At 35.7% G+C, this 24,064-nt stretch overlaps 1 protein-coding gene across 3 annotated transcripts in view; it reads left to right on the forward strand.

Annotated features, from left to right (window-relative positions):
• Positions 1 to 24,064, forward strand: part of TBC1D22A (TBC1 domain family member 22A) — a 174,696-nt gene that overhangs the window by 54,067 nt on the left and 96,565 nt on the right. For all 3 annotated transcript variants that reach the window (XM_035549298.2, XM_035549299.2, XM_050708281.1), the window contains exon 9: positions 9,472 to 9,581. In XM_035549298.2, the coding sequence (XP_035405191.1) occupies positions 9,472 to 9,581 (110 nt within the window). The remainder of the gene's footprint in view (positions 1 to 9,471; positions 9,582 to 24,064) is intronic.

A 24,064-nucleotide genomic window follows, 5' to 3' on the forward strand; every position in this document is an offset into this window, starting at 1 on the left:
ATTGAACCTGTGAAGTTTTTAAAATGTTTATGTTCACGTACAGTTTCTTGAATATTTTTACCACTTTTATATTTATTCGAGTTAAACCTTTAGCCTTGTTAAAGTTATCTACGTAATGTATTAAAACATATTAGTGTTTATAGGATTATTCAAATAAGTTCTCTTTTACCACCTTTTAATAATAAGTAATTAAGTGCAGGACAGTTTCTTTTTTTTGACAGTTTCAGGTAAGAAGTCTTAATACTTGTTAAATTCATCCTTCCATATGCAGATACACGGACTGTTTTTAGAACTTATAATTACATTTTGGCCTTCATAGGGTTACTTTCTTCACTCCAGTAAATAATTCCTATTTAAATCTGTGTATTAATTTATAGACTCTTTTTAAAGGATTTCCCGTTATAAAAATACAGTGCTATTGTATTTAATAGCATTGTCTTAAGACATAGACTGTCTTTTCAATTCTCTGTAATTCCATACCCAGAAAATTTTCTGATGTTCAGACAAAGTGAACCTTCGTTGCATCTGACTGAGGTTCTCTTACTGTAATGTAACTTGTGTTACTAGAAGTTTGGAAGTGTTTTTGAGTGAATGAACCATACATTTTGTAAACAGCTCTATCTAGAGTTCCATGAAATGTAATTCTTTTCCCTTATTAGTGTGAGGGACTCTTTAAAAAGCATTAGTTTAGTATATCAGTGTGTAGTTCAACTGAACATAACTAGTAACACTGAATGCAACAAAACAGTTCATCTGCAGAATTAAATTTTGAATTTTCAGATTTCTTTGCAATATTCTGAAGGTGTTATAGAAGTGCTTTGAAGAGAAAAATGATCTGTCATTTTTGTGTCTATACAGATACCACTGCGTATTGGTGTGTGAATCTGATCTTAGATTTTTTTAATTGATTTTTTTGTCATGTTTATTTACCTTAGATCCATTGCCGTGCAAAATTTTGGGGTGTTTTCATAGTCACTGCCCTCTACCCTGTCCACAAATACTACATTCATGTCATTGGTCAGCAGAAGCTGAAAAGGACTTGAAGACGTTATCCCAGGCAATGTCATACCCCAAGTTAGGATCGACTGTATCTAGGAGAAAAGCGGTCTGTCATTTTAAAAGTTTCCAGCATGGAAACAGGCATTACACTGACTTCCACATAGTGCTTTTTTTGTCCTGTGCTGCAGGGAGTCTGGCACCAGAAGCCGTGCGTAGTGTGTTTGTTGCTGTGATCTCCCTCGCCCCTATCACGCTGTCTCCTGCTGGTATCTGGTGATCTAAATCTCTTCTTGCAGCTGAAACCCATTACTTTATCCAATCACTGAGTAGATATAATTTTTTTCCAGCAGTTAATTTTTGCATATTTAAAGACTGTTATCATTCCTGTCTTTAGCTGTGTTTGTTATTAACAAAAAAAATCGTCTCCTTCCTTTTTTCCTCTCACGTTTTTTAGTGTATTCTCTGAATACCCTAAAGTACACAATATTCTCTGAATATTTTTAGTGTATTCTCTGAACCCTGTTCCTGGGCCTTGCTTTAGGCTTCTTTGACCACCCCGGGGTTTACTCTTGTCCCATTCTTGTTCTCTGCTCTGAATGTTTGTGTGTATGTGTATGCATAGGCTCAATGCTTAAAAAAAAATTAAATGATAAGCACAAACTAGGTAATTAAAAAATGTGGTTTGGGAGACAAGTTCAACCTTTAATCTTTCATTTCCTATTCTCCAAGCACCTTTTGAATTTCTCAGGAAACTCCCTTATCAGGCATTCTGTGAAAGTGCTCATCAGCATCCTGTGCTCGTCATGCATATTGGATGCTAATTACTTACTAGTCCCCTAATTTGGTATCACACGCACCACTTCCCTCTGGCAGTCTGTTTGGGTTGACAGCAACAAACCCATTGAAGTGATTGCTCTGAGAAGAATATGCACTGAGCGTTGTGTTCTTCATCGTTGCTGAAATACTTTTTTTTTTTTGAGAAGAGCTGTCATCTTAAAAGCTTTGAATACTGCTGTCTCACAATGATGTCATACTCAGGGATCCATCTTAACCTTTTTTTCTGAGTATAAATTGCATTTACCGGCCAGATTTCTCACTTGTGTAGGAGTCTGGCTGCCAGTCTTGTATTCTGTGCTATGCAAGTTCTGTGGGTGAAAGACCCGTTGGTGCCACATGGTTTATTTGGTTCTCTTTGGTACTCTTTTTTTCATGGTAGGGCTGTTGAAGCAATAAATACTTGTTACGTTTCTCTCATCTGAATTACTGAGCTGTAATCTCAGTTATGTGCAGCCTATGGGGAGCATATGCCTTTTGTTTCATTTGCAACATGAGCTGATAATTTCCCTGTGTTTCACATAAATTTAACATTCTCCAAACCAAGCCAATTTCTTTGTAGATGTGTGCAATGGGTTATGAACAGAAGCTAATGTCAAGCTTTGGACTACTTCTTGGGGAAAAATATTTTTGCCTTTAAAACCTGGTCTAGAAAAGCCTGAGTGGAAAATCTTCCTGGCAAGCATGCAGACCCACTAAAGGACTTCTCCGGATGATTTACTGGTTACTGTTATGCAGTCTGGAATTAGAGAATAAGTATATGAAATATTTACTCCTTTGTGATAGAACAAATTGAGAGTACTTGCAGGGTCATCCATTAATTTTGATGAGCATAGAAATTAGGTCAAAGTAATCAAGCTTACAGTGCTTTTGGAGAAGGTGATTTACTTTCTTCTCCAGGTCAATGGAGATTATAACATTCCCCATACACTGTAAAATTATTTGGAAAATTAATATTAATAAAGTGAAATGATTAATGATGAAAACATCATTCTTATACTGATGTGTAAAGGTATTTATCCTGCTTCTTATTACATCTTTAGGAAATTGTAAGAGATGAACTGAAAACAAGTGTCAGATTAATAACAGCGTCAAAACAGACGACTCAACAATACAGGCTGTGTGAGAACCTGACTTGTAATAGGGGAATATTTGAAATGCAATAACGTTATGTTTACCTAAGTCTGGATGGATGAGATGATTGGGTTCTTTATATTTTTTAATTTTAACTTTGTGACTTCAGTATCACAAAGACAGGGAAGTTTTTTCTTTGGTAATTAATCCTTAACAGCTCAAAAGCTATTTCTATCAGATAAATACCTAATTAGGATTTTTTTCAATGGGAGATATTGATGTGGTTATGTAAATATTTAATTAGGTAATTGTTACTGAAATAATTTACATTTAAATGTTCTGTTATGTCCTGATCCCCTTAGAAAAATGTTGCTTTGGTGCAGCAATGGCTGAATAGCTCTTTTATAAGTCTTTGAAAACTGAGTTTGAAGTGGAATATTTAAGATCGTCTAGATGTGGGGATATTGTTGTGCACCTCCGAATGCAATCATATCTGTATAATTTTGTAATTTGCTTACTTCGCTGGTAACTTTTAGGTAAGTCTATCTGAAGCTATGACATCTACAGTAGATTACAACAAAATACTGTGAACTTTATACAGACAAGCACCTCTGCATGTAAGGTCATAATGATTTCCTTGCAAATGATTGCAACAGCTATATAGTTTGGACTTGAAATCTACGGCAGTTTTTGTACACTATGTGAGAATTAAGTTTGTACACATTAGTGCTGCAAGAGAGAACAATTTTAAGATGTTTGGAGAAGTAATGTTTCTAACGTTTATGTGTGTATTACTTTGTATACCAAATGTACATGAAGAACAATCATAAGTCATCGGTGTTCTATCAGATCTGTTTTGGGCTTTACCACTTTCAGATCTTTCTTATACCACCATCCGTTTTGGCCCCTAACTCCCGCTCTAGTGAACTCACCTGAGTTTTCAGTATTTTAGGTTTATTTCTGCACAGAATTTCTGCGTAAATAAAGTTAAATTTTTCCAGTTGTTTAATTAATGTAGAAATACGTATTGTGTGATTCCATCTGTCTGTAATGGCAGATGCGTTTACCCATGGTGAAATTCAAGCAGTTTTTAGAAAAAATCAAATGCATTTAAAAGACAGTGAGAGATCAGATATGAACTTCTTTTTCTCATTTTGAACAAGTTGTACCAAATTTATTGCCTAAGCTTAACCTCATACTGAAACCTATTTTGAATGGATAGAAGCCATTATCATCTGTTCGGCATGTTTATTTTCTGTTGTCATTGGGAAATAAATGTATAACTAGTTGTAATTAATACTTCAATACTTTTTTTTTTTTAATCCTTATGTTACTGCCTTTGGGAGTGGATCCAGTTAAAGCTATTTAGAAAAACTTATTTTTATACACTGTGGGAAGTTTCAGAAATGTACAATGGCAATCAGTAAAGAACACTTAATTCCATGCTTACAGCAATGCACATATTCAGATCAGTATGTCATTGACTCTATGCTACAGCAATTTTCCTCCAGGCAACTATTTTACTGTCTTCTACAATTACATAGATAACACGATAAAAATCTCCACAGGAAACTGAAGAAAATGAGAAATGTTGCCGGGAGACTTTGAAGTCAGGTCTTTTTATGCAGTGATTTCCCCCCCCCCCCCCCCCCAAGTTATTTATACATGTACACGTTTGCCTGCTGTTTTTCCCCATATTCTTGTTATTTAATCTTTATGATACTGTCTGTTCAGATTTCAGTCATTGAAAACAAATTTGAAGTTATCTAAAACCAGAATTTGTGATTCTGTTTTTAAACAAAGTTTCTAAATTGCAATAATATCTAATCTCGTGTACTTTTGAGGTTGTTATTTTTGCTTCTTCTGTTGTTTGTTCTTTAATCCCTTTTGCTCATTTTATTTTTTTTTGGAAAACATCTCAAGTGTGTTTGTCTTCATCCAAGTAAGTCCCCTCCCTGTCCCACTACAAGTTACGTGCAATGATAGTTTAAAACCTCAAGGAAAAGGAAGCATTTTGCACTATTGCCTACACTAATAAATGCTTAATATGTAAACTGGTACTTTGCATATTCTGCAAATCAAATATTCCTTAATTGGAGCTTGTAATGAAAACAGGTGTCCTATCTTTGGTGTCCTGTTTTTATTTCAGTAGTTGTGTGGGTCATTCAAATATTCAGAGTCAATTTTGAGCTTCCATAATAAAATGCAGCAGCCATTGCAGGTCAGTGATCCCTCGCTCCCTTTCTGTCTTTCATGATACTTTGCCTTCTTTATTAGATTTTAGTATCTGGATGACTTCCACTATGTATCTCTTTGTGGGGAGACACCACATACCACATTTTACTCAAAAATTACTGATGAATATAATGTATTCAAAAAAATATACTTCTTAGCCAATATAATGAGAAAACTGAGTATATTTCTCCATATTTTGACTTTTTGAAGTATTTGGATGCAGAGCTATAAGCTAAAGCTTGACAGTTGCCTTAGTAGTAGCCAGTAAGGACTACTAGCATATAGCTGAAATACATGGAGGTGTCTTAACACATTTCATCAGGAGATTTTTTTTCTGTATTTCAAAACTTTATTATCTGACATTAGATGAGACTACTTTCTTTCTGCAGCACGAGAAGCACAATGGGAGTGAAAATTGGACTGGAAGTAGCTTATATATTTAAAGAACACGTGAAAAATTCTGGAAACTTATTTTACGTATAAGAGGCTTATGAAAATGCAGTATATGCCACAGGAAATCGTGATGTTCTTGGATGTCTCTTCCAAAGGGAGAGAGAGCAAAATGAGAACAAGAAAACTGGACGAGTACTTCCTAATAGGGCTATTTTTATTTCCATAATAGTTGTTCGTGTCGGTCTGTGAAAGTATATTTAGCAACTACGGACTCTTAGTGAAAGAATTGGATGATTCCTAAATGCTACCTATGCTTTTTGCTAATAGTTGCCTTTCTATTGAAATTATACAATTTCTCTTTTCTGTAAAATAATAAAAATATTAGAATATAAGAATATTAGAATAAAATATTAGAATATAAGAATACTAGAATATTAGAATCTAGAATAATGAATTTAATATCAGACCTATGTGCTTTTGAAAAAGGCTGATTTCTGACATTCATTTTTGTGCTTGGTGAACATACTTGTAATGATGAGGAATCATTGGAAACACTGGAAAATGTTTCTCAGAAGTTACATTCTATTTTCTTGAAACATAATCTTTCTAATTTGATGGTGCTTTCTTACTAGAACCGTTAGAAATTATTTTTTTTTTCCAAAATATTAATACTGGGATGTCTTTGCTGTCCAATTTCCTTCAACCTTGTTTCTCAAATTAATTTTTTTTTGCAGTTTATCATTTTTCTTTGTTGCTGGTCATTCATTCACAGGTTGGGGAGTCCTTTGATGGGCCATTGAAGTTTTATTTCATCTAATTTCAGACTTTCTAGGTCTGCATTCTGCAGTAGTCATGTTAAGCTCAAGTTACAGCTAACACTGAGAAACAGGGTTTGCTTGGGATGTGATTCATCTGATTTATTTTATGATTCTGGTTTAGAGTGAGATAATCCTCTGTAACTACTTGTTTTTCTTTGTTGGCTGTGAAGAGAGGTGAAGATGCCCACCTTTGATGGTTAGGTGTATGTTAAGCTTTTGTGTTGTTTTATATCCTGGTATGAGACTATAGTGTGAAATGGTAGATTTTGGAAGAGCAGGGTAAGAAAGAGCTAAGATAAGTAAGATGAGAAACAGAAGATAAAAATCCTTTTTTTTACTTATCTTTTCATGAGTACCTGTAGAAGAGTTATTGTGTTGTACTTACAGTTTGTAAGTTCCTTTTTGTTCAGAAATGTGATAGCAGGATCATGAAAAGAAAAGGTGCTCAAAGGCAGGAAATTTGCAAAGGAACAAGTCATCGAAGTAGTTGTCAGCCCATTCCTTTTGCAAATCTTTAGTGAAACAGTGTCTGAAAATTGCTTCTTTCTAGAGGAATAATGTTCCATATATACTTTAATTTTATATAAATTATATGAGGAATAGGGGTTCATTTATTGTTTTACTTCAGACCTTGCTAGGCAGAGAAAAAATGAGTCACACTTTTTCCTTTTTCTGAAAACTAAATTAGAAGTATTAAGCAGCTTTACACAGTGAGCTGACTTATGAATATGTAGTAAATATAAATGGTAAAACTGTAAAAAGTTTTTATGAGTTAGCATATATAGGACATACCCTTATTTTTTTTTTCCTGCTGTAGAGGATACATAATTCTTTTTTAATTTATTTATTAATATTTTGCCTGGAAAAGTCTTTCTCTTTTAAATTAAAGGGAATATTCATCCTTGATATCCTTGATTTTAATTTCTGAACTGTTAAAAAGGGCTTCTTTGAAAATTGTGGGGTTTTCTTGTTATTTGTGTGTGTGTTTTGTTTGTTTTTAATCTAAAGGCAGAGCATGTTGGAGGGAGATAGGTAGATATTTAGTATTAATTTTGCACAGGTTCACATGAAACTTGGCTTCTTAAATTGAATGTCTTGTGGGTATTCTGAGTTACAGAGGACTTGCTAAAGGACATTTTGACACTGATGATAATTTGCAAGGGACCTTTCCCTTGTCTCATTTTTGAGCTGCAGAACTGGCATTTTTATTTGGATTAATTTTGTCAAATGTACATCACCTCAGTTACTCGTCTGATCTGAATTAGTTTTCTTTTATATATATTAGTGTATATATATATTAGTTTCTTTAATATATAATCTTTTTTCTTACTGCTCATCTGTTTGCCTTCTTGTTATCTCCGTTGCACTTTTGAGCATCTCTACCTGAAAAAAACCTTTTGGCTTTTGTAATACTCCAGACTTTTCTTTTAATGTATTTTTCTGAAGGGTTTGGATTGAAATAAACACAAGTCAATGAAGGCAACCTAGTAAAGAAGGGGATGGGAACTGAGGAGAAGGATGTCGAAGGGATTGTTACCTCCCAGGTACAGACAGTGTTGATCACGTTCTCCCAAAGAATTGTCAGAATTTGCTTTCTTTTGCTGGGAGGAGGATGATGATTTGTGGGGCTTTTGCCCTTCTTTTTCTGAGAATATGCTGCTAAAGTGGGGTAAGGAGTTTCTTACTTGTGAAAGGATCTGTTATTAAAAAGCTTGATATTGAGTCTACTACTTGGTCTTCACTGTTTTGCAAGTCTCTGTTATATCTGAGTTTATTACATAGGAATCTTAGATGCGTTGGATACTTGTTTGTTGGTCTTCTGTTGCAGTCTGGGTTTTTAAAACTACTGCAATGCAAAGGTGGCATTCCTTTAATAACCAGTAACTGATCACTGGTGCCTTGTTTGTAGTCCTGGTACCTCTGGGATCATCGTGTGTGTTTATTTATGGGGTCCCTGCTATAATCCTTTTTTCCACTCAGCAGGTTTTCCAATATCTTAACTAATATTTTGTTAGCACAATCTAATCTCCTCATCCGATAGCTATTAACATTTCATATTCCAAAAACAATGATCCCTCAGGCAGTGCACGCCAGAATACATTGGTAACGCCTTGCTTCTGATAATCTATGAATAGTGGTAAAATCACTTGTATGTTAGACTGCTCATGGCTATCGCCAATTGAATAGTAAGTGCTTTAAGTTTGTAATCAAATGTGATAACCTAAAGATGTCCGTAGGCTTCTGTAACAACATACTGCAGAGATTTGAGATAGAGAATAGAGGAGTTGTAAGGTAATACCTAGTCTTGGTTCTCTTAGTGCTTATCCTATCCTGTCTTGCAATTGTGTAAAGGAAGTAATTCCTTCTTTAGTATATCATACTCTTTATTAATTCAGATGCCATGTTTTAAAATTAAGTGATCTGGCCTAAGTGGTAAAACTCTGATTCATAGCAATTAAAGATTTCTTTTTTTAAATATTCTTTTGTTGTGACAACAGAAAGACTCAATTTCCGTGAGTTAGACAGCCTCGAGGGTTCTATGTTTTTCCAGTATTGAGAATCTTTTTTTGGAGGGAAAAAATAGTCTGTTTCCTTTGGTCTGATTTCCTTCAGATTCCAAATGCTTACCTGGAAACAAACAAATGATCCTTGAAAAGCTATAGTCAGCTTTTAAATCATTTTGCTGGCTTTCTATAAGGTTTATTTTGGGGGTTTCTTCTGTTAAAGCGTGCAACATATTTTACTGCATATGATGCAAACATAGATGTTCTGCTGAGATTGTTCATACATAGTATGAGGGCTTCTGATAATCCTCTTCCAGGTGTAAAGTGTCTAGAATGAAGCAATTTATTATATATTAATTCTGGTTAACCAGGCATGGTTTGAGATTTTCACAGTCTGCAAGAAATTAAGTATTCATTAACATTTAAAGCCATTAGATGACACAGTTGAGCAATAAATTATTCATTTATTCACTGTTTAAGTAAACGTGCGTTGAAGTTTCTGACTAGAAGATAAGTGGTGCTTGTCTTTGTTTTCAGTTATTTTCCTCATCCTTGCTTTATTTATTCTGTGCACTTCATTGACTTGTCTTTCTCTCTCTCTTTTCCTGAAACAGAAGAAGAAGAAGTGGAAAATTTTGATGTTTCCAGTCTGCCTGAAGAAGTGCTGCAGAACATAGAAGCTGACAGTTATTGGTGCATGAGCAAGTTGCTTGATGGCATTCAGGTAAATTGATTTTTCCTGTCTGTAAGTAGTGGAGATAACTGATTAATGTCATGGCTTTGAACTACTTGAAGGTTGTTGAGAAAGAATACTTCTATGAAAAACAGGGGAGAAGTACATTTTCCCATTGGAGAAATCTGCTGCAAGTTTGGCATAGTATTAGAAAAGAAGATGTTGCTCAACTGTTTTATTCATCAAAACGTCTACATGTTTCATTGCAGTATGATGTGCTAGATCAGAGTCAAAATCTCCAATTCTAGAGGCATGTTACACAGCTCAGTCACCAATTGTGGAGACTATTTACGTAAGTCTCCAACTAAAATAGTCCTGCTGAGGTTCTGAAAAGCTGGCTTCTATATTTAATCATTTTCAAGTGATAGATATAGCGACCTTTTAACAACTGCCGTCTTGTTAGTTTCTGAAATTATCTTCATATTTTAAAACATCTGTTTGAGTCTTGATACTTCTGCTACTTCACTGAGTGTTGCCTGATTTTTTTTTGGCATGGGGAAGCTGTAACTGTGGATGCAATTTTTTAAGTGCTTCAAGTGGAGGATTTGTGTCTACGTACTAGTTGGTACATAAGTTCGCAAAGATTAGAAGGATATACAAGAAATAGTAAATATGCAGCTGAACATCTTGTATTTAAGTGAAGGACGATTCAATACAATCTAGCATAGATTAAATGGTAGTCCAAACATCTGTATTTGATATTTAGCATTTTGAAACACTTTATGCTGCAGTGTTGATGCATGGTAAAGTAGATCCTTCAGACTTCACAAAGAAGTTACTGAATTAAGTTTTATAGGCTTTTTGTTGCTGTAGGCATCAAAAATAGTATGTATCTAATACCTGTTTTTCAGATCTGTCTCATTTGAGATGAACGTTTTGAATCTTACTAAAAAGTAAACATAATCTGACTTTTGAAAGTCAGAATATATGCAAGAAAATAATCAGTGTGACTTTCTGGATTGTGATGGGACCAAAGTCGACCTTTGATAGAGATGTGAAAGTTTCTGAAAGGTGTTGATTTCTCTTTTGCACTGGCAACAAAGAATGTTAGCAATGTTCAGTAGGCAGATGGTTGCAGTCAGGGTTCATTTGCTGTTTTCAGTGAGCTGATTAGGAAATAAATTACGGTTACAACTATTTAGCACATTGCTGCTCCTTCTTTTCTTTTTTTAAGTGATATTCATACCATCTCTTTCTGATTATTCCCTGCTTTCAAATGAGCTACTCATATAATGTGGAAGATCTTTGCTTTGAAATTGTTTCAGTATTATTCTGGTGACAATAGAAATTGTTACAGGGATAGCAAAACTCTGGTTAATTTATTCTTAACATTTTCTTAAACGATGAGGTAATGGAAAAGTGCTTCTACAGTACTTAATCGATTCAGTCCTTTTGGTAAGGCCCATGTAATTTTCTTATTTTTTTAAATGCTTTAGTCAAGTGTTTGAAAATTTAAATGTTTATTTCTCCAAGTGGTTTTAATGTAGTGAAGACCATGGAGGTTGAATTTGTGTGTGTGGAAAGTGACTACCTCCAATCATTAGTAAATCATCATGAAATGTGAGTAACAATAAAAATTCATATGAAATGAAGCTGTAGTTATTAGTGAAGCTAAATTCATGTTACCCAGGTTCTTTATTTTGATAGCATTTTTTTTGGTAGATATTTCTTTCATTGTAGAGTGCTTTGATGTATTCTTGCCTGTCATGTATGTTTGAATGTGAATGTTTCATTGGCTAAGGTATCTTGTGAAATTAAACTCTTAGTGAAATTTGTTTTTGTTATGATATTGAGTTGAGAAACAGAAGATTTAAACTTCCTTGAGGATATCTTAAATGTATTTCTCCTGGTTAAAGGTCAAGTGAATGCTAGCTCAATTTTATGTGGAGCATCATTGAAAAACATATTCCTTTTGTCATATTGATTCCCGTGCTGCTTTTCATCTTTCAATCTCTCAAAACAGCATTTCAAAATATTTGACCACATATCAAACTAAAAGTCAGAACTTGAAATCTTCTTGAAGAAAGACAAGTAAAGAAATGGAAACCCTCTCCAACATTTTCTACAATTTTTCCTGTTTCTGGAACATCTTCTGTTGTAGGGCTGCTGCTTTGCTTTTCTTCTGGAAAAAGAAATTCAGAGATGACATCATTTCTCCTTAAAACTCTGTTTTCATACAAAAACATCAAGTACTGATAAACAAATTATTGAAAATAATTGTAATGGAATTAAACTGCACTGATAAAAATTTAAGCTCTTGCATTAATGGAATGATTATCAATTGGATGTATTCAAAGATGCACTCATCTATCAAAAGCAGGCTTGAAAGATTATGGTAGTGGTGTGACTAATGATGTTACAGTTAATTCACTGCAACTGCAGAGTGCTGCTGAAATGAAAGGTTTTGCTTCTTTTTTTCCCCTCGCATTCTACTCTTTTGTTTCCTTCTGTGTTGACACCATTTTGCTGGTCAAATGGAGGGGTCATGGTGCAGAATGAGTTGGTTGGGAGAACTAAGCCAACTAGAAGTGAGCATGTTGAGGGGAAGGGATTAAAAAAAAAAAGAGGGAAAAGACTGTTTTACTGAGCTGACTTGCATTCTGGATATTGCAAGATCCATTCATTGGAAGGAGTCAAGGACTGTGTGGGTATGGGGTCGGTGGGACCACCCTTTTCAAGGCAACCTGGAATCATTAAATTTAGCATTAAACCATGCCCAGAGTTCATAAACTGATTCATATCAAACTATAATAAACCTGTGCACCTTCCTGCACCTGATTTCCAGTCTGATCTCTTGCTGAGGGCTATTGTGAGCTGATTCACAGAGCTGAACCACACAACTAAACACAAAAGCACTGGTTAGTTCAAGGGCTGAATACCTTGAACTAGTACCATAGCAAAGACATGAGTAGAACTACACAGTAGGGCCAAGGCAGGCTCACGGCAGCTGAGATGTGGATTTACTTTAAATGCTGTAGATTCTCAATTTGTCAAGCATGCTGCCGATATACAGTAACCTAGAACATCCTCTGTAGGTCTCTCTGCTACTCAGTAAAGCTGCTGCTGATTGTTTCTTGGAAATAGTCATTAAAATTGTTTCTGACTCCTCCCTTAGTATTTTTCCATTTGATCTACTATGCATAATAGAATATCTTTACAGTCAACCAGCAAAAACCGCTTCTCTCTCACAAAGCCGTAACAAAGACAAAAACAGACATAAAAAAACAAGGGGAATCCTAAACAAGCTCAGTGCTAATATTTCTTGTTTTCTGTGAAAATATATTGCAAGAGACACATGTGTGGCTACTTACATTTTGTCTGAGATGCCTGAATAAATGGTGCAAGAATTTTAGAGAAGAGGAATGTGTGATGTTGTGGTGATAACTGCAATCTAAGAATCTGTGTAGAATCACCATAATATACTGATGAATATAGGCTTTCCATTTGATGTTGGCCTACCGGGACTGGATAAGTTTAAAGGATATATACTATGATAACAATTAGGGTCCATTTGTCAGTACCTTTCTTGCAAGTTTGTCCTTCCTGAGCATAAGAGAATAATGCAAAAATGAATGTATTTGTAGTCCTTTGTTATTTTTAATAGAAAACTCATTTATTTTTTTCATCCCATCCAGACAGCGTCATTTTTTTGATTCCAGAAGTGTGAAGGCTGTTATTAAGAAATATGTTTTCCTAGGTGTAGTTTTGCTACTGATAGTATCTACGACTTCTCCTTTCCTCACTCATCTCCCTACCCCTTTTCTTCTAATGTGACTGTATTTAAAATATAACAGCACATATTTGAACCACAGGGACCTGTGGAATAAGCAACAGTGTGTGCGTTGAGCAGCATGATAGTTGCTTTGTGACATTCTTGCAGTTCTCAGTCTAAAGAAGACATAAAAAATTTGGTCAAATCATCTGTTGTTTTAGCAGATTAAGTCAAGCTGCTTTGTTTTTTCAGGGGTGTCTATGCATGTGTCTTCAGCTCCAGGCAGAAATAATATTTCTCATTTTTCTTTTGCAGAACTTTTTCAGCAGTTAATATTTGATATTGCACAGTAGTTTAATCTATTTTGAATTCTCAAATTACTTTGCATAGTTTGTTCTGTCTAGTTATAGTCTCCTGAGTGGCTACACATACATCAGGCTAGCACTTATCAGGCTAGAAAACATACTTGATTGAAAAATGTTTTAAATAGGATTACTGGAGTTTTTTTTTAATCAAAAATTGTCTTTCTGTTATGTTTGTTAATCTGTTAATCGCTAGCTTCTTATAGTGTCTCACAGCGGTCAATTTTGGATGACTGTATGCAGTAATGGGTTTCTTCTTCAGTGTTTCATGGCTATGTGCTACATTTTTTTTCTTTCACTTTTCTGCCAGAAGGATTACAACTCCCTGCAGCTTTCCATATTTATTTCAGGAAAACAAATGACAACTTCCAAAATCATGAGCTCATAGGATAATTGAGATAGGAAGGGGCCTCTGGAGGTCATCTAGTCCAATGTCCTGCTCAAAAGAGGTTTAGCTCTGAGATGGGGTTGCTAAGGGCTTTGTCCAGTTGGTCTTGAAAACATTCAAGGATGGAGACTGTACAATCCCCTTGTGGGGGTAACCTGTTCCAGTGCTTGTCTTGTCCTCTGGTTGAAGTTTCTCCCTACAGTGAGGTGGAACATTTCTTGTTTCAACTTATGCTGCTTGTCTCTCATCTTCCTGATACACACTGCTATTAGAAAACTAAGCTCTGTCATCTTGATAACATAGGTTTTAGCAGGCTGCTGTTATGTACCTCTGAAACCTTCTCCAGGACTCTAGTTTCCTCAGCCCCTCGTAGGGAATGCACTTGATCCCCCTCAGCACCTTGGCAGACCTCTGCCCTTGCTCCAGTCTGTTGATGGTTTTCTTGCATTGGGGTCCCTAAAACTGGAAGTGGTATTCTAAATGTGGTTTTGGAATTAAAAAAATTGTTTTACAGTGAAGTTTTGTTTTTTTTTTTTTTAATGTTTAAAAAGTGATGGAGCAGTTTGCTCAGAGAGTTTGTAAAGTTTTCATCCTTGGATATCAAAACTGAACTGCTTGTGGCCTGAGCACTTTGTTACAGGCAATTCTGCTCTGAGCAGGGGTTTGACTAGATGGTCTGCAGAGGTTCCTGCCCAACTCCACAGTAAGTGCTCAGTGGGAATGATCACTTCCCTTGATATACTGGCGTCTGTTGCCAGGGCACACTTCTGGCTCATGCTGAATGTGTCTGCCAAGATTCCCAGGTCCTTTTCACAGAAGTCCTTGCCAGCCAGGTTGTCTCCAGCCTGTATTCTTTCAAAATACTCTAATACTGATTTATAAAAATGAATTCTTGAGTGTGCATGGCCACGTGCAAAATATGTCTAAAAAAATCACACTTGATAATTTTTAACACATTATTTGAGACTTTCACATTTGTGATCTATAATTAATGTAAGTAACAATATTTTGGTAGGAACATTCATATTGCAAGTAACGTATTTGTAGTTTTTTCTACCTGTTTAATTACCCAAACTACTTTGTCTTGCATTTCTAGTTGAAGAATCAAAAGGTAAAAGTGTTTGGGGTGTCAGTCCACCCAGCTTGTGATAAAGCCAGTCTTCTTTAGAACACTTATAAACTGTAGGTGATGTGTGAGTACTTCTACATTTTCCTCTGTAGGAATAATGGCTGTGGACATGAGAAAACTAGAACTTATCCCACAAGTATTATTTCCTGTCAATTATGTAGACATTCCATTCCATCTGTCTTAATTAGCTTTTTTTCATTATTATGTCATCTCTTATAACACTTTCCTCAACAGAGTCCCATTAACATTCAAGTAAAAAGTTCACACTGATCTGTGCCACCTGAAAACGTGATATTCGTGTATAAAATTGAGTATAGTTCTTCATTTTATGTTCAAGTGTAATGGTAATAAAATAACCAAAGGGGAAATATATGCATTGCATAATGACCTAACCAGATGTATTAAAAATAGCAATAAAATTTTAATATCATTATTTATCAGGGCCTGGAAATTTTTAGAATAAAGGGGAAATAATTCATTTCCAGGAACTGTACTGTACTGAGGTGTATATTAGCTATCTCTGTGGCTGATTAAATAGTAAGATTTATAGTCTGCCAGGAGGTTCCTGGAGAGTTGTCTCTTGCTTCTGAGTTATGGAAAGTTGTTGCTAACCTGTGCCTCAGGTCTGAGCTATAAATGGATGGATGGAGTGCTGTTTGGAAAATCTTTCAAAGGTCTGTGGGAACTGATACTTATCTTAAGATATCTCAGCTCAGGAAGTTGAGAAGTCCATACAGAAATAACTAGTACAAGTACTTCTGAAAATTCCTCACAGGGCCTTTCAAAGGGCTATTTTTAAAAAAAAGAGGTCAATGATAGCTTTCTTTCTTTTCATTAAACTCTTGCAAGACAAGTGTCTTGATCATGTCTGCATTTCATTGAAGTAGCTAGGCATTCATAGCTGAACTAGTTTTAGCTAGCCAGTTTATGGTTGTGATAAATTGCAGATGTGTTGTCTGTGAATATGGGGCTTATTAGCCAAGATATACATATATAAGTAATATGCATGCAAGTGTCAGCATTTACCTCTTATCTCTCTCATTATACAATCATAGAATCATAGAATCATTAAGGTTGAAAAAGCCCTCCAAGATCATCTGGTCCAGCCATCCCCCTACCACTGATATCACTCACTAAACCCTGTCCCTAAGCACCATGTCCAACTTGTCCTTGAACACCCCCAGGGACGGTGACGCCACCACCTCCCTGGGCAACCCGTCCCAGTGCCTGACTGCTCTTTCTGAGAAGAAATGTCTCCTCATTTCCAACCTGAACCTCCCCTGGCACAACTTGAGGCCACTCCCTCTAGTCTTATCACTGGTTACCTGTGAGAAGAGGCCGACCCCCAGCTCCCCACCCCTTCCTTTCAGGCAGTTGTAGAGAGCAATAAGGTCTCCCCTGGGTCTCCTCTTCTCCAGACCAAACAACCCCAGTGCCCTCTGCCACTCCTCACAGGACTTGTTCTCCAGACCCCTCACCAGCTTCATAGCCCTTCTCTGGACATGTTCTAGGGCCTCGATGTCCTTCTTGTAGTGAGGGGCCCACAGCTGAACACAGTACTCGAGGTGCGGCCTCACCAGAGCAGAGTACAGGGGGATGATCACCTCCCTGGTGGACCTTGTGTGTATTGCATGTGTGCTTTCATGCACCAGTCAAATTTCTTTATCACAGGTACCACAGGGTCTACCTGCGAGCACCAAATGATAGCTCGTCTAGGATTTCTGGATATGCTTCAGCCCAACGTACCATTTAGCTTAGGTAAATTAAGAAGGTACTCTTTCTTCCCACCTTCCTCAGCTGAACGTGGCACCCCAAATATGGTGTCTTCAGGGAAAATGTGGACATTGGTGGGTCAGTCTTCCAAGCCACCTCCACTAAGAGAGTCTCTACGCACATTGTATAGCTGATATTGAAAGACAGTACTGCAGTCATGCTCCAGTTCCTGTTGAAACAGATCCTGATGACAGCAGAAATGCAAGTTCTAGAAATGTGGGAGTCCTGTCAAGAATGCTAGCAGTTGTTATTTCTGTATGTAGCTCTCCTAACGTTTGAGCTGCATATTCATCTACATATTTGTTCCTGCAGTTACTAGCACTGTAACTCCATCTGTGAGACAGAACTTCTATATGGTAATAGCTGTTTAGTAATTTCCAGAAATGTAGATTGTTCATTTTATGACAGTGCCTTGTCCAAGTTGTATCCTGAGAATGAGAAAACATAGTCTTTTTTTCTTCTCTTTAAACTGTGACTAGTTTAAAGAAAAAGGAAAAGAAAAAGGTTGGGAATGGATTGCTTCATCAGAATTGTGCTTTAAATTACTTATAGAAGTAACAACTTTTTATTTTAGAATAAAAATTCAAGTTGAGTTGTAAAATTTTATGAATGATAATACATAAAATTATAGGGATGGCTTCTGATGACTGCAGACAGACTGCTCTGTCTTGCTGACAGCGAGTTTATTATTGAGTGAAGACTGCTTTTCTGATGGATATATGATACTTTGGGATTTCTCTTACTCTTTTCAATATCATACGCTTCCATAAGGCTGTTTCTTACTATGAACAATTTAAAATTAAAATCTTTTCAACTTTAGGTATAAATAGTGAATGTATAAACATGAGACATTTTGTGAGAAGCAGGTTTGGCAATCAAGGCGGGCATTTGGGCCTATTCAGGATTATAACATAGCTTTTTTTCTAATGAGAAGTGGACAGCCTTAGCATTTGTAGTAATTACTTATCAAATAATGTCCCTAACTGGTATTTCTCTTTGTTTATCTGTGTGTCATATGTGAGACTAAATTCTTCTGTGTAAGTATGGTCACAACAGGAGCTTCTATTTAGGGTATTTTCTGTATTCATGCTCAGATGTCTGCTTCTATTTTTCTTATGTAATCTGATAGAGTAAATGTTGTTTTAAACTTAAAATGAAGGAGACAATTTTAAGTAGAACAAGAGTCTAGAAATTTTTCTATAAGCAGCTTTAACCTTTCTCAATTCAAGACAGTGTTCTTACAGAGCATACACGTAAATTACTCTTAAGGATGAATAGCATTAAGGGCAGGCTTAGAATCATAGAATCATTCAAGTAAATAAAAAGACTTTTTCTGAGGGAAAAACATATACAATATAGTGCTGTTTTGTTACTCTTCCTTTTCCAAAGGAACTTCAGATCTTCAAAGTCCTGTTTGAAACGCTTCTTCATAGAAGTCTTTGAAGGCTTTATTAGTACCTGAAGGAAAAAAATACATTTTATTGAACAATGTAACCATCCCAGGAAGTTAATAAACCAACTCATGCAATGAAGGTGTTGTAACTACTCACTGTTGGAATGTAATTAACATAATTGTTTTGTTAGTCCCATTATTGTGATGTAACACTAATTGAAGCATGTCTGCTATTGTCTGTTCAACAGTTGGAATAGTTAAAATGTAAAAAAGCATAACTGCTATAATCTTTCTATATGGGCCTGGGTAGATTTAATCTGAGTAGTCAAGGACTGTATCTTGGGTATTGGTGATCTGACCTCAGACAGATTATTTAGCCAGCAGTGTGCCCAGGTGGCCAAGAAGGCCAACGGCATCCTGGCTTGTACCAGGAATAGTGTAGCCAGCAGGACCAGGGAGGTGATTGTCCCCTTTATTCTGCTCTGGTGAGGCCACACCTCGAGTACTGTGTTCAGTTTTGGGCCCATCACTACAAGAAAGACATCGAGGCCCTGGAACTTGTTCAGAGAAGGGCTATGAAACTGATGAGGGGTCTGGAGCACAAGTCTTATGAGGAGCGGCTGAGGGAGCTGGGACTGTTTGGTCTGGAGAAGAGGAGGCTCAGGGAAGACCTACAAAAATATTAAATAATACCACTCCCAATACTGACCCCTAAGGAACACCAGTCATTACTGGACTCAACCTGTACCTTGAGCTATTGACCACTACTCTTTGAGTGCAACCATCCAGCCAATTCCCTATCTGCTGGTCTATCTGTCATATCTGTGCATCTCCAATTTGGAGACATGGATGTTGTGTGGGACAGAAGTCTCTAAAATGATGAGCTGCATGAAAAAGGTGAATAGGAAGTCACTGCTTTCCATCTTTTCTGATGCAAGACCTAGATAGCATCTGATAAAGCTGCTAAGGCTTCAAATACAGAGTGGTTAAGGGAGCTACTTTTCAAAGGATGGAAAACATTTTATGTGGATATAAAACCTGAACTGTTTGAAGTTTGGTTGATGAGAAGTATTTAAATAACTTCAATTACAAAGATACCACCTTGAGTTAGGGAAGTCTCAGTGCTACAAACTGGAAACTTTGAAAACATGCTGCAAATATATCACTGCAGGCTTACCTTGCTTGTATCCTTACCCTGTCTTTTAGTCATCTACTGCTGACTGCTCTTAAAACGGGGTGGGGGGAACTTCTGGCCCAGCAAACAAATATGTTAGGTTTATAATAAGCCAGTTAGGACTTTGAGTAAAGAGAAATGGAGGGCATCAGTAGGATTTATCCCAAGGACTAATGTTTGTTTTTTTTTCATGACAGCTTTCTTCAGAAGTTCTTATGGAGCCTTTTTCTCTTTGGAAGCCAATAATGCAGTTTTCTAGCCTGTCACTGAGTACTATTTTCGGAAAGAGAACAAATCTGCATGTAATTGGTTCTGAATACTTATGTATAACACATTGTTCTCTATGTTTTATACAAAATATCCTGTGCTATCACTATGCTTTAGAATAAAAATCTGCTACATAAAATTTACAGCATTAGCTTTTGGAATTGTAAGCATCCATGTTCATGATTTCTAGCTCTTATCCACATTTGAGCTATTGTCTGGCTTACACCAGAACCCAAAAACATACTCTGAGCACTTCTTCTACTGCTACTTTAACAGTCCCTGTAGTTTATAACACTTGTGTAAAATTGAGGTTTGATTACATAGTCCAGTAAAAGCAAGCTTGAGCAGGTAGGGCCAGATGGCCTCCAGAGGTACCTTCCAACTTCAGCCATTCCATGAAAAGATTAGGCCTCTGATTCTGAAACTATGGATACTTTTATAACACAGCCTGGGAATCAGTACCTGCTTTTAAAAAGGTGTTGCATTTTCCATCATCTTATGTAGGAAAAACAAGATATTTTTCTGGTTGGAAGCTGGGACTACAACACTTTGTAGAATTCATTTGTACTGTGTAGGAAATTAAGCTTTCAGAAGTCAGGCTTAATAATTACAAAGGTTGAAAGATATTATATTTTACAGGGAGCTTTTTGGAGTAATTGTGGAACATGCTATGGAATTTGTGCAGACTGTATGCTCCAGCCCACTTGTGTGTTTGCTCTTGTGCATGCATACTCTTTTTCTCCTGAATTAAGTTTATTGAATTTACATTGTAATTTCCAGGTTCGAGAAACATTTAAAAGCTCTGATAAGAATGATAAAACTTTATTACAAACAAACAAACAACACATGGAGACTTTGTGTCAAAACTTTCCATTTGCTTTTGTAAATGGTTCTGATGGTTTTATAGATCCGTGCTGGCAAACAGCTTGTTTCACCTGAAAAGATGAGAAACACTGCGCCTATATTTGTGCTTGGCTGCAGTCAGTGTTATCAACTTATTGACATTTTTATTTCCCCCCAGTTTGGCTTGCATTCTTAAGTGATGATGTAAGAGGTTGTTTGCTTTCCCTCTTCAGCTTTCCTCATCTTTTAAAATTATTCAGTCATCATCTATGTAAAGCAAATGATGTGGACTTTGTTTAGCTAAGTCTTATAAAGGCTGAATTTTCAAAATAGAGAGTATTCCTATTAATGATAACTGTAGTGAAGGTACATGCGATGTATTACGTAGTGCATAAAGTTACATCCAGAGGGCATCAATTTCCCAAGGTTCTTAGCTTAGAGAGTTGCAAACACATTTGATTTTTTGCCCCTGGAAATGGAATGGAATAGTGCAATTGGAAGGGACCTTCAAAGATCATCCAGTCCAACTGCTTGACCACTTCAGGGCTAACAAAAAGTCAAAGCAAAATAATGACGGTGTTCCTCTTAAACCATTTTATTTATTTATTTATTTATTTTAAAAATCTATGATGTGTAGATAAGAAATTTTGTTCTTTGAAATTTGAAAATATTTCCACAGGATTGAGTAGGAAAAGTGATATGGTATGTTTTTGTGTGCATATGTGCAAGTACATAATGTGTGTATATATATTTTTAAATATCACATATTGAAGGGCATATATAATATTTGTATATATTATATTTATACATTATATTTAATTAATAACATACTTGTGTTAATGTATTTATATCTAGTATTTTGTTTCCTTCTCTGTATGCATACAGCAGCATTTGTAATACACCAGATGGCATTCACCAATACTGTTTATATTCCTTTCCCACATGTAATTAAAATAATTGAAATCAGAAAGAAAGGTTTTTCAGATTGATTATGGATTTACTGCTATGGAGTACCCGTAGTATTTTGGAAGAGATTTAAAATTAAAATAACACTGAGCGATGTTGAACTTGGTTAACTTTGCTTTGGAAGTGCACACTACTTAACGCCTACTTGAAAGACATCTGTGTTCTTTTTAGCACACCATAAGTGAGTAATATTTTGAACAGATAGCTGTCAGTACTGTGGCTGTGTATGGCAATTAGAAATGGAATAGGTTTGTTACAATATGCATCAGAGCATCACATTGCTATACGTGATTGAAAATTCTAGAATGTACATTTGTAGTAATCTACTTTATACTGTAGACAATTAAAGATGCTACAGGTGTATGGTGTGGATACAGCAACATCTGGAGATTTTAATCTGCATATTAAGAATGCAAGTAGGACCAATCCTTAGTTTCATTCAATATCACTTTTTCAGTGTATCCACAGAAAACATTACTTCAGGACTTACTTTTTAAGGTAAACAACTTGCCAAATTATATCTTATTGTCTGCATTCAGAACAGAGAGAGAAAAATGAGTGGGATTTAATTCCTAGGGGTTAAACATGTTTTTCAGAAACTCGATGATCTCTTTCTCCTTTCTTCCTGTAAGTATGGGGTGGTAGTTCGAGTTAAATTTGTTCAGTGCCTTTTTTCTTTATTTTTATACATTTTGAGTGCATTTATTTTCTCTATTTTCATGTTATAAACAAGTTTATTCTACTTAGAATTCTCGAACCCTTAAAAAAAAGTAAGAATTATCTAATAAGTTCAGGTCTTGATGGTTAGTGAAGGCTGTAATTGAAATATTTTATTTTAAATTTTAATGATTATTTTTGGAGGAAGAAATCCTGTCAGACCTAGTTGTAGTTGCAGGGCAATTAGAAATTAGTCTCTGCAGAATAAGTACAGGTGATTAACACAAAGATTTGAGAGTGAAGCAAGTTTTGAGCCCTTGTGACATTATAAAGTCTTAACCTTTTGTATTGTAAGGTGAAACTAATTATATGTTGGAGTCTGAACTAGTTATTACAACCATTCAGCTGTGAAGTAGGTTAGCATAGTTCACTAAAAGTATGTTGAAAGCTATTAGAGCAGAGCATTGAGGAATTTAGTGCACTCCAAAGCATGACTTTTTTTATATTTATCATTAATTCTGTTGTGTTCTTGTGCATACTTTGACATATGTGAATATATACTTAATGTTGTCAAGAATAATGGTTAGAAATAAGGTGTTTTACATCAGCTGTTTGCTGAAGATATGTTGAGGTAAAACAATCTGGTTTTCAGTTCCTTGTGACCTTTTCAGAGCTTGCCTTTCGCTTAATATAGATGATCAGTTACACAAGGAATTAGTGAGGAAATGTAACAAAAACTGGAAGGATGAGTAATGAGGCAGAACCCACAGGTGTGAGGGGGAATAGGTAGGAGAGCTGAATAGTGGAACACGTTTTTCTGCAGAAGCCAGTAGAGAACTGTATTGGAAATGTATTCTAAAAAGTTGTCGGTGCTATATATAACAACATGGGTCTTTTGAAGAGCTGTTATGCCAAATTTGGAAGCAGATACCGCCAATTAAATTGCATGGTAGAGGAATTTAAATCTCAACCACTGTCCTTTCATATTGCCCTGAGAAATATTCCATGACTTCTATGAGTTTGACATGTTTTTCTTTAACTCTGTTACTTGCTTTTTCCTCTACCAGTAAGCACAAAAGAAATAAGAATTTTAGATAACAGAATACTTTTTTTTTTTTTAACATTTGCAAAATTCTTCTTTCACAGGTTTACAAACTTCAGAAAGTTATAAATACCACAAGAGGGAATATTTGTAGCATAGGTTAATTAGAAGAGAGGTCTTGAGGAGCCAACAAGGATCTTCCCAGATAGATGAGTGAGCACAAGTAGAAGAGTGACCCTCAACTGTGTTCATTTGCATCTGAAACAATGAATAGGAAAAGAAATGAATAGTTCAAACGATCAAATGGTCATTTGATCAAAAAATGATCAAATATAGTGAAGAGCAAACTTAACTGTTCTAAAATCCATGATGGCAGTTTTGGATTGCATTTTCAGATGTATATGGTGTAAGTGATACTTTGAGAAAGAGAACTGTGTTAGATTCATAGACAGGGAAGAGGTGAATGATGGAAGTGGTGGTGTTCTAGCTCTGCATTGGCTTTCATTATTAAATACCTGAAGTTACTTTTACAGAGGATCTGCTGTATGGTATGTAATTGAGTACCATACTGCTGTACTTTGAGCACAATACTTCTGGAACTATCAGTTATCATTCTTTAAATAAATAAATAAATATATAAATGTATAAACAAACAAAAAATCAAGTTAGAGTTAATGCTTTCATACAAATACATCCAAATGCCCTGCCATTTTAGCTGTATAGTTCACATGTTAGATTTTGATTCATTGTTTGAGCTTTGACCTTAGG

Source organism: Cygnus atratus, chromosome 1, assembly GCF_013377495.2.
Source record: "Cygnus atratus isolate AKBS03 ecotype Queensland, Australia chromosome 1, CAtr_DNAZoo_HiC_assembly, whole genome shotgun sequence".
NCBI classification, from domain to species: Eukaryota; Metazoa; Chordata; class Aves; order Anseriformes; family Anatidae; genus Cygnus; species Cygnus atratus.